The sequence below is a fragment of the Leiobunum rupestre genome, chromosome 8, assembly GCF_980474605.1.
Source record: "Leiobunum rupestre chromosome 8, qqLeiRupe1.1.hap1, whole genome shotgun sequence".
NCBI classification, from domain to species: Eukaryota; Metazoa; Arthropoda; class Arachnida; order Opiliones; family Sclerosomatidae; genus Leiobunum; species Leiobunum rupestre.
Genome location: NC_143391.1, coordinates 7,638,759 through 7,649,864, shown reverse-complemented (window position 1 = coordinate 7,649,864; position 11,106 = coordinate 7,638,759). Strand labels below are relative to the sequence as shown.

Here is an 11,106-nt window from a genome sequence, read left to right as displayed (position 1 = left end):
CTAAAGACCCTCAATCCTGGTGAGGATGTGTAGCAAATTTCAGTAGTCTAACACGAGTATCTTTAGAGTTATCAGCTCCCGAACCTCGCTTTCGACACGTTATCAACTTAACGACCTTCTTGTTTTTCATCTAGCATTTCTCGGCTTCCTATTGGTCAAATCCGATCAGGTCAAAGCTATTTGTACTTAAAAATTCACGTGGAACACGTGTCTAATTGGAACAAACTTTCTAACCCTTACGGTTCTCGAGTTAGATTTTAGATGACCTTGAAGACATGGTTCAAGCTCATCGACATTTTCGCAGTAGGTTTCCCCCTACCGCTTGTATACGACTTGAAAATTTCAAAATCGTACCTAAAACAGATTTTTAAATATTCGCCCTGGTTCATTTTTTAGTGGACACCCTGTATTGCATATGCTCTATTTGCACTAGAAAATAGAAAAGCGCGGTAAATAAATCCCATAACTGTCACCAGATAAATACTTTTATTGTTTTCGGTTACAACTGATGTCTCGATATTTACTGACAAGATTCTCCATTTTCTTCGAATTTGAAGTACCCTCCAGAATATTTTCACCCCCATTCGGTTTCGCTAATTTGTACAAATCGTATTAATAAAAGGAATGTTGATCATTTTATACATCAAACTTTGCGAGAGGTGTCGTTCAAGTATTTCACTGGACCTCCTCGCGTATCTTTTTAATTCACTCGTCGTGTCTAAACATTTTCTCTAGCGTATTTGTTGACCTTTGGTAAATTGAAAGTTTGAAACTAAATTCGAAATAAAAAATTCATAAGTTTTCGATCAATAACTATACATATTCCTGGATAATCCCTTTTACATTTAATTAATTTTTTAAGTTACAAAATATATTGTGATCGTTTTCAACAAGGAATGGTTTGACAAGGGGACTTAAATAGTGCGCCGTTAATAAGTAGTAGTTTGGTTAATTGAATAAAACGAGAGAAGCACTCTTGAAAATCACTTGATATATAGTTCTCATCAAAATAAATAAACGTCAAGTTTCGTACGGTTTAATAGGTGGGGAAAACGCGAACTTGAGATATTTCCGAAACACCAAACCCAAATGACCCAAGTACTGTTAAATTAATTTAGAGTATGTGACTGTGTTGTTATTTTTCTCTTCCTAATCCCTTTTAATATTTCTGATTTCGCTTGTTTTGCGTGGTACACGATATACCCGAGATAAAAAGGAACTGGTAAAAAATGAAAATTTTCAGGAAATATTTATACGCACGCCACTATATACATGTATATATATTATCGGCGTTTTTAAAGGAAGGGAAAAAGAACTTTTCCAACCAAAAAACAAGACATCGAAACAACTGGTTTAACTCAATATAAACAACTTCGTCGGATTATCTCGTTCGGCTCCTAAGCGTGTCTTCCTGCGCAAAACACCCCTTCCGAACTGTATAAAATAAAAGGAAAAAAACATTGATTTCGTATCGGATATAGGGTTACGAGGCGAAGATAAATAGCTGTTTCGCTGTCCATAGTCGCGATAAAAAAATAACATTTGTAATCGATTAACTTCAAAATTGATTGGTAAAAGATTTAGTTGTACCGCTAACCCTGATACCCGCATAGGTTTAGAAAATGTTATTTTCTCCATGGTTGGAGTGGAGGTGGACGATGGGAGACTTTACGCATGGAGAAAAGGGCTGGTGGAGTGGTGCTGCAAAACAATTTTAACTCGTCTCAGCGATGCCAGACGGATAGTGGGGGTTGACCAAAAAAAGGGGTAAACACTGCGGTTTTTTTTCGCCTGTAAGGACGCCAGCTGGGAAATTAGTAACCCCGACTCTCACTTTGACGTCATCCCGCGCTTAAAAAGGATCGGTGTCGACCGCTTTTTGGTTATCCCGCTGGCATTACGTTAAAATTGCTTTACAAAATGACTCCTTACTTTTTCTCCACATTTTACACAACGCGCGCTATATTGAGAAACTCGTTTAGAGGCACTCCGATACTACACGGTAACCGTGGCGAATCTAAGCGAAATAAATGCGAGACTTTCACGTGGGTGAAGCCGCTTCTTCCTAATGAAATAAGTAAGCCTCTGATGGAAAATTGCGGTGCGTGGGGAGCATCGTCTACCTTTCTTATTTTGATTGGCTTCCGCGGTAATTACCCCGAGGGATACACGCGCCTGTTTGAGTAGCCGCGAGAGCTCATTAAGTCAAAATCTTTCTTAGTTTGGAGAGGATTTACGCGGAATAATTTTTAGCGGGGGTCCCTGGCGTTAGTCACTGCTTGCGCGGGCTGAGATTAAGTGATCCGCGTCACCGAGTCGCTGTTCGTTTGTCCGGCGTTCGATAAAGAGAATTTCGATGCTCGGATGGAAAGAGTAATTACTGACTGGTCGTAAAAATATAATCTAGAAATGACCTGGCCGACGTTGCACCGAGCGGCCGAGACTCGTCGATGAATTTGGCCTTCGCTGGATATTATTAATGATATCAGAGCCACTTATTCGAGGAGGGCCTCTCATCATCGAGGGTCCGACTTCGATCGTCTCCTAATGGATGAGATGTCACCCGTGTTCCAACAGCTCTCTATACCCTTTTTCTTTCTCGCTACTTTTTATATTTACCGATTTTGTCATCTGATCATTAAATTTGAGGGACAAGTTACGTATCTGTATCTTACTTTATAAATTATTCGCATACTTGGATCTTTATGTAATTAGGCGCTTCAATAAAACCTTTTCTCATTTAACTTAATCCCTTCGTAGCCAAAGCTAGAAGAAATATTTCCCTTCATTCGGTTAACAGACTAGCCGATCTATTTAAAGAAGCCATCTGCAATCCTTACTTACGACAAACCAAAAAGTCAACTGAGTTATTCCCAAAAACATTTTACTAGTCCTAACAGGGATATTTGGTGCCGACCGAGAAGTTAGTCACTCCGCGTAATCGGTGTACAAGCCCGTACCTTTGACTGTATTAATGAGAGTACGCGTAATCTTTAGAGTCTGTACCTTTATCAGTGTTGAGTACGCGTAATCGGTGTACAGGCCATCTGCCAGGGGTTAGCCCCTTGGTTCGGACGCCCGCGGTGGCCCGCCACGAGTTGTTGATCTCTCGCTGTAATCGGAGTACAAACCTGTAGCTTGTTATGTACTAATGTAATTGCGGAACTGATTACAGAGTAGGTATAACCAGAAGTTTATTATATATCTCTTAAGAGAGAAGAATCCATCTAGTCCATTACAATGACACGGATTCCGTGGGAGGCGAATTTCTCGCCAAATGGTGGATGGATACGCCGCATCGCGGCTCAAAATTTACGAAGTCTATTACTTCGCTTAGAGGTGTAAAATGTAAAAATTACACAGCGTAGGGGTATTTACCTATTGATAAACCATATTTTACCGATTAAATAGTATTAGAAAATCGAAATATATGACGGTCTTCGGCCCGCACTATATTTCTTCCCAAACGAGCTTTTGGAAAATCAACCAGGGCCTGCGAACGTACATGTTTCACTGGAAGAAAAGTGGCAATATCTAGTTCAAAGAAAAACCGCCTGTGGCACTGCCGTACAACGACAAGGTACTGGCTTCAGTCTCTCGGCGAAGTTTCAGCAGGTTCTGTCGCTTTTGTTGCCCTTTAATTAGCGATTTGGAGAAATGGTTTTATTGAAGCGCCCATTAGGCGGTTATAGAAATAAGAATGTTCGGGAGATACGCGACGTAGAAGAAACTGACCTTATTCTTTTGGAGCCCTTCGTCTGCGTCGGTCGAGTTCTTCCGCGTTGGGTGCTTCCGGTTCGGGACTCTCTTCGGCGAGTAAGCTAGCTAGGGCGTATAATCGGTCGGGGTCGGGGCTATCGTCGGGTCTTCTTCGATGCGTCGGGAACTTCCCCCATTGGCCTTGGTCGGCTTCGTGCAAGTCTTGGATGTGTATTCCACCCATTCGCCGGTGATGGCTGTCCCTCTTCTTCTGGCCCGGCATCAGGACGTATCGGTAATCGACGGGGTAGAAGGGGCTTTTGGCCGCCGGCAGATTGACGCTGGACTGGGAGCGCCTCGACAGAACCGGATAAGGGCGCGACGGGGCGTGGGCCCTACCGTTGCTCCAGTCGGGGACGACGAAGGAGGGCAGTCGCGCTTCTTCGTCCATGATGTCTCGCGTGGCGGCCGGGCTCAGCGCTCCTTCGAGTAAACTCGGAGGGAATAAGGCCGACTCGTCGGATTCGTCGCCAACGTTGTACCATTCGCCGGTCGGTTTCTCGTAGAAATATGATTCCGCTAATTCAGATGGCTCTTCGTCGTCCGCAAGCTTCAGTTCTTTCTGTTCGGAAAAATGATTATTAAGCCTAGTTTCCACTTCGCGAAAAAAACAATTTTCGCGCTGAAAATTGCCGCTCGCGAATAAAATTTGCGATTATTTTCAAATTCGTCGCTAAAGTCGCGTCTCCGCGGTATCTAGCGAATGTTCTATTTTTTGACCTCCGCACCTTGGCGATAAAAAGCTTCAGCCAATCAGAAAATGGGTTCCCTCGATCTCTTCTGCTCCCGCCTCCCGTCCGTCACTTATTAAGCCTAGGTCTTTAGAAAAGCGGCTCAGCCAAGATACTGAAGAATCGTTTATTTATTGAAATTATCAACAAAGGAACATCCATTTGGTTCATTTTGAACTGATGTTTTATGTTAGGCCTAAAACATTACTAAAAACCCGCACGAGTTATTTTCAACGTTTTTAAATTTTCGCGTTAAAGTGAGAACCGCTTCCCCAGCGACCGAAAAAACGCGTTTTTTTCGTGGCGCGAAAATTTTATTCGTCTCGAAAATTCGCCAAGTGGGAACTAGGCAACTAGCCTTTAGTCCGGTTATAGCTCGCTATTTACGTAAAATTGCGGTGGTTAAAATAACACTTAAATTTTTTTAATATATTTAACAGACGTTAATCAAGATGGTGCCTTGATACTAAAAATCGTAAGTTTTAACTCCCACTCCTGAAATTATTAAATATACCGAAATTGGCTTTATTTTGTTATTTTTTAAATTATGAATTTCAACAGAAATTTTTATTAAAAGTACAGGTAACCGATGTTATATGATATTAGTTGGTGGTTGAGCAATCGATTTTTTTTCGCGGAGTCGGTCGGGTTGGGGATGCTCGAGTATACATTTGGGGACGCTGAGCATCCCTTGGCGCCCCCCATATATGGGCCTGCTGGATGTCTGTCGTAAAACTATCTTTCTTACTTAAGTTTCCTTCTCGCGCATTTCCTTTTGTAGTTAAATTTAGAGGAGAGGTAACGCTTAAGTGACTTACCAAACCCTCGTCTCTGAGTCGGGCTTGCTCTGGGCCTCCTCTGAGCATACCGAGCCAAGCCAGGAACTGTTCGACTCCGGCTTCTCTCTTCTTCAAACGAAGAGAGCGCCTCCGGTTTCCTCCCAACAGGTCATCCAGGTTGCTATGGATGCTCCTTTTCCTAAACGAGCCACCGGAAATGACCGCTCTCTTGGCCGTCCTCTTCCGTCGGTAAAGGACTCCGTCGTAATCTTCTTCCGGATAGTCCCCTCCTCCAGCCTGCTCTCCTCTCTCTATATTGTCAGATAAAGACACGATTCAGAAAGGACGGGATATTCCCTACATCGTATTTTGGAAATTTTTGATAAATTTAACTGGGGCCTCTGCAGACCTAGGAGCAACAAACACAAGGAGAACGCAGCTAGCCTTTAAACACGCTAACGAAGGGTTGTGTACGAATTTCATTGGACGAGCGTCACGAGCCTTTACGCTGAACGTTTTACGGGCGGTGGGAAGACAATTTCCGAATTTTCCCCTTCCGACGGCAGCAGGCGCTAAAGCGTCTAGCCAATGAAAAATGTACGCGAGAAAATCCACGACTTTTGACGGGTTGCGTTCTCCTTGTGTGGGGTGTTGTGTTTGTTGCTCCTAGCTGCAGACAAAGGGCATTAAAATGATCCAACCAAGTTTAGTGAGCCAATGTTCATTTTAAAAGTGGGGGTTTAGAAATATATCCAAGAACGTGTTTCGGTCTCTTAGAACCTTGAACTAAGACAATGATAGGGGTCTTGCTTACGTTTCTATTAAATTCTGTTTGTAGCGCTAACGAAGGAGTTTAAAATATAATATTGTTTTCTATTGAATGACTTAAGACTCAACGGAGAAGAAACCGTTTTCTGAAAAACGTGACGTATAGAATCTTTTGAAAATATTTTTCATTTCCAATTTTGGGAAATGTCGCTTACCTGGGGCTACGTCCGGCGTACAAAGGCTTAAAGGCCCGTGAGCAGTTGAGAATCTTCACACTGCTTTTTGTTCTTTTCCCTCTCTAACCCCTTCTTACAAAAATCTTCCCTCGCAGTTTAACTCTACCACGCTGGTTCTCTCCCGTTATATTTTATATAAGAATAAGGCACGATTTTCACCCTTTCTTGTCAGTATGGATTATAGTGCGCGCTTCCTCGGTATTGTCCGTGCGCGACCTCCCATTGAGCGAGACCTTGGCGAAGGAGTCGGGCCAACTATGGAAAGTAAACTCGTCTAACATTTGTCGAAAATAGATAGTTATCCGCTCACTAGCACTAGCAACCCGGAAGGATTTGAAAAAGCAAAAACATAATTTTTGGTACTTTATTTTTACCTCTCCTAGAGGTCGGGGACGGTTAATCATTATCCATGATTAAATTGATTTTTTCGGGGGGAAAAAGTAAACAAAGAAATTTACCGGTTAATATTTCGGAAAATGATTAAAAAACATGTATTATTCGTAAAAATTGAGCTTTTTATCGAAAAAAACATCGTTTTTCTGATTAATTTTACAAATTTATCAAAAAATTAATCGTATAATACAGAAATATAAATTACTTGATCAAAATGTTTTACGAATAATTTTGAGAACTTTATCTATTGAATAAAATTTAACCATCCCCGACCTCTAACCTCTCCGAGGGTACTTTTTATGAACATTTTATACGAATAAACAACGATTTAACATGCAAAAATAATCGTTTTTTTTTGTATATTTTTCGGTTATGAATAAAAATAAATAATTGGATAATTTCTTATTCAAACGCCGATTTCTAATTAAGGCAAATCCTTTAAAAATTATGACAAATGAAGCATTCCATTGAAGGCACCAACGTTATTAATAAACTTCGCTACAATTTCAATTTAACCCAACTTATGATTAAAGATGATTTGTGATAGTTCTAACAACTCTTGAATTGGCAAGATTTTCCCATATTTAGTTTACACCTTGGTAAAATAAAATTCCAATCAGTAAAATAAAGAAAATTTACGCTTCAAATCAAACTTTTTCGAAACGTCGGGCCTCGTCCTCCAGTCCCGATTTTTTTTGTTTAGACTGCCAGTAGCCAGCACCAACCGGGAATACGAGATTTAAAACTGAACCAAACTGAATTTTTCAGACTTGTTACCCCCACGCTATTACATTGCCCCCCCCCCCCCCCCCCGCAACTAGGGAATCGCATGGCGAGACGGGAGCCCGTAGGAATCTCGCGGCATTTCCAATCTAGGGTACGTAGTCTAGATTATCTTTGGTTTCACAAAGCGCACGTCCATTATATCTGATGCTAATACGTAGATGCTGATTTTCAACCAAAGTAAGGGACGCCCTCTTTCGGTTATTTTACGTTCTACATACAGTTACTATACGGTTACGTAACCTCACGTGGACCACTAGCTCAACGCCTTTTTAAACGTATTATATTTATTATAAAATGTGTATAATTTCATTTAAAATCTGTAGTTTTAGATAATTATTTTTTGTTTTAGTGGTTGAAAACTTTAGTTAAACGCTTTTTTATGTTAGAGAAGTCATTAGAGCCCTAAGTCTTTAAAGAATTTAAATATACTAGGTTTGAAATCTCGAGAGGGCGCTGCGTGCATTGCCACTCTGAAAAGAACATGGCAAGAGAAGCCAATATTCAATGTTCTTAGGAACCTAAGTACGTTCTTGCTATAACTATATAATTTCTTTCCTTAAAATAAACATAAATCATGGTGTTAGAATTAAGGCGAGAGCTAATATGTTGACAGTATTTAGTGGGCAAAAGAATTACGCCCAGAGCGAATGTTTTTGCAATATTTACCGTGTAAACGCTAGAAACTTTCCAAAAAAATGGTTTTCAGTACGGATAAATAAATCGTTCCGGTTCTAGCGTTAATTTTAGAGCATTTAGATTCTTGGGATAAAGTGTCCCTCCTGAGACGGTCGTCGAGTTAGGCCTTAAGCACAAAAAAATCCTTAATTCGATAAAAAGAAATCTAATACTTTTCTGTTTAACCCGACCAGCTTTTTCTTCTATCCTTTTAAAACGCTTTTCAATTCACGCGTATTCCCCCGCGAGGTGACGCTGCTATTCAATCTTCCCTAGAAGTCTCAAACTTTCCCGACGTCCAGCGCATTGTTAGACTGAGGTCCATTTTTAACGTGATTAAAAGATTTAAGTCTAACTCGAAAAAGAAGAGTTTCGTTTGATTTAAACTTCACTTCGCGAAAGAGTTTCCATCTCTCTCTCTTCCGTCTGTAATTTTTATTTTCAACTAAAATTCTGCCAGACTATCGCCGTCCCAGATACCCTCTTTGCGCGTTCTGGAACTTAGGACAGCTATCGATTTGAAAGCGACGGACTAAAAAGAAAGACGGTACGTCAGGGAAAACCTCCGATGTTGTTAGTGCCCTATATTTTTCCTGGTGTTTAAAAGTTTTTTTTTCTCATGGAGAATTGTACGATATTGAGTTGTATTATCATAATATGACTGTCTGTGTCTTGGCGCTTCCAAATGTTTGTTTGGTGACCCGACTTTTATTGAACCCCAGACTCGCTGTCACGGAAATATATACGAAGGCAAAAGTGGAACTCCGCTTTCTTCCAAATATATATTCGCTCGCGCTCCTTTTTGCGCTGTATTTTATATTCCTTAACCAAATAGGCCTCCGGGACTATGAGGGAAGAACTCGGAATGGTTTTACGAATTTGACAGCGACTCAAACCGGGCTTACGCTACCGAATTGTTATTACAGCTATAAGGAATACGACAAGTGAAATATTCGGTTCAAATTACCGTGTACAGAAGAAAAAAACCTTCCGTATTATTTACGGCATGTAGAACATTCGAAGGATATTGGAAAAACCATCGGTTTAGATATGAAATGCTAATAATTGAACCTAGGAGCAAAAACACAAGGAGAACGCAGCTAGCATTTAAACACGTTAAAGCAGTGTAGTATACAAATTTCATTGGCCGAACCTTTACGCTGAACATTTTACTGGCGGGGGGAAGACAATTTCCGAATTTTCCCCTTCCGATGGCAGCAGGCGCTAAAGCGTCTAGCCAATGAAAAACGTTCACAAGAAAATGCACGGCTTTTGACAGGTTGCGTTCTCCTTGTGTAGGGTGCTGTGTTTGTTGCTCCTAGATTGAACGACGTTACATAGGGTGTACTTTGTTGCAGTTCAAATATTACGTAACGCTGTAAGGGGACTCAGGGGAGAGGGGTAGGGTCGCTAACATGTTACGTCACGTACAGTGGTTCGGGTGGGGGGAGGGGGGCGGGTCACACCATTGAAAAAAGTAAATAATAAAAAGATTTGTACGTACGACCATACGACCCCCCTGGTCCCATATCATATTTCTACACCGAAAACTAAATAGCCATTATTTTAAGGTATACTAGCAATAAGCGAGTTTCAATTATATGTAACGCATGCGCAGTTAGGTGAAAAAGCAGAAAAGGATGGTACTTTGACGTCATACCTCAGAGGGACCCCGGTGACCTATGACGTCAGCTTAGCCTTCCCTTAATTGTTGTGAAAAGTACCATCCCAATTGTTATTTTTAAAGTCGATAGATGGCGGTGAGATTATTGAAATTCACTTATTTCATATTTGTTTTACTCATTTATTAGTAGGATTACCTTAATTTGAAAGAAATTGAATAATTTTTACGGTTCATGGTGTTATTGTAACAAAGGGGAGGTTGAGTATTAGTTACGTAATTTAGAGGTGCGAGCAGTGATGCCTAGTCACCAAAATGAAATTTCCCTTTTTGACCCAAATTTTCGCTAGTTTTGCCAAAACCCTAAGAACTATAACACTTGGTTCAAAAATTTCTTTATTGGCCTTCAGAAAGTGATATTGAATACATAGCGCCTTCTACATAACCAATATTTAACTATACGCCCCTAATTCAACTTAATGAATTAGTTTCATTGCTTAATTATAAGTTATAATGCATGGTTTAACCAGTTATAATTTATTACTGGTTAAACCAACATCGCATTCAGACGTTAGGCCTCACTTACCACAATGATAAATAAAAATTGCGCCCGCAGGCCCGCAGCACCGTGAATAACCCAAATCTCACTCCGGAGTCTCTTGCCGTAGACGAGTCGTCGAAAATAAGACTAACATATTGAAAGCAAAATTACAGGGGTGCCAGGTCCATCGAAAACATTACGCTTTCTTGCTAAGATTACTCTCTATTAATTTTTTCTTCAAAATAAATCAATTATTTTAAATATTGTGATTAATTAGTTTAGTAGCTTCACTTTAAAATCACCCTACGGCGAATTTCAATAGATTTCCCAAATTTTTGGTCTGATTTCCATTTTCCCTTTTTGTATTTTAAGGGTAAAAATTTCCCTAGATCTGGGAAATTTCCCTCGACTTGGCATCTCTTGGTGGGAGTTTAACCAAATGGTAATCGAGGAGAGGTACATTAAAAGTAATTTATTTTGTCTTACATAATTAAACAAATAAACCGTAAATCTTATAAAAATCGAGTAACATTACTAGGTGGTTTTATTTTCGCCGGTTCTCGGAGTAAAAGTGTACTCTTTTTACTCTAAAACGGTTTTATTCGTCTGTTTCAGGGATGAGAAATACTCCGGCCCATAAACTATTCGCTTGATCCGGAGTATTAGGGCTTCTCTTTTTTACTCCTGAAAAGGAGGTGTTAAGGGAGTAAATCGGATTTGGTCGTCTGCTAGCCAGAATTTATCTGCTAAAAATTCCACGGGCAGCCATTTTGGAAAACCGTTTTTACTCCGACTCAAACTATTCGCCACCGCAGAA

The 11,106-nt window shown here is 40.4% G+C and overlaps 1 protein-coding gene across 4 annotated transcripts in view; it reads right to left on the bottom strand.

Annotated features, from left to right (window-relative positions):
- Positions 1 to 469: 469 nt before the first annotated feature.
- The window catches only part of LOC149932275 (uncharacterized), a 38,054-nt gene continuing 27,417 nt past the window's right edge, over positions 470 to 11,106 (bottom strand). For all 4 annotated transcript variants that reach the window (XM_090156091.1, XM_090156092.1, XM_090156094.1 and 1 more), the window contains 3 exons: positions 5,309 to 5,580; positions 3,736 to 4,321; positions 470 to 1,434 (listed from right to left, as the gene is read on the bottom strand). In XM_090156091.1, the coding sequence (XP_090012217.1) occupies positions 3,737 to 4,321; positions 5,309 to 5,580 (857 nt within the window). In that variant the 3' untranslated portion in view covers positions 470 to 1,434; position 3,736. The remainder of the gene's footprint in view (positions 1,435 to 3,735; positions 4,322 to 5,308; positions 5,581 to 11,106) is intronic.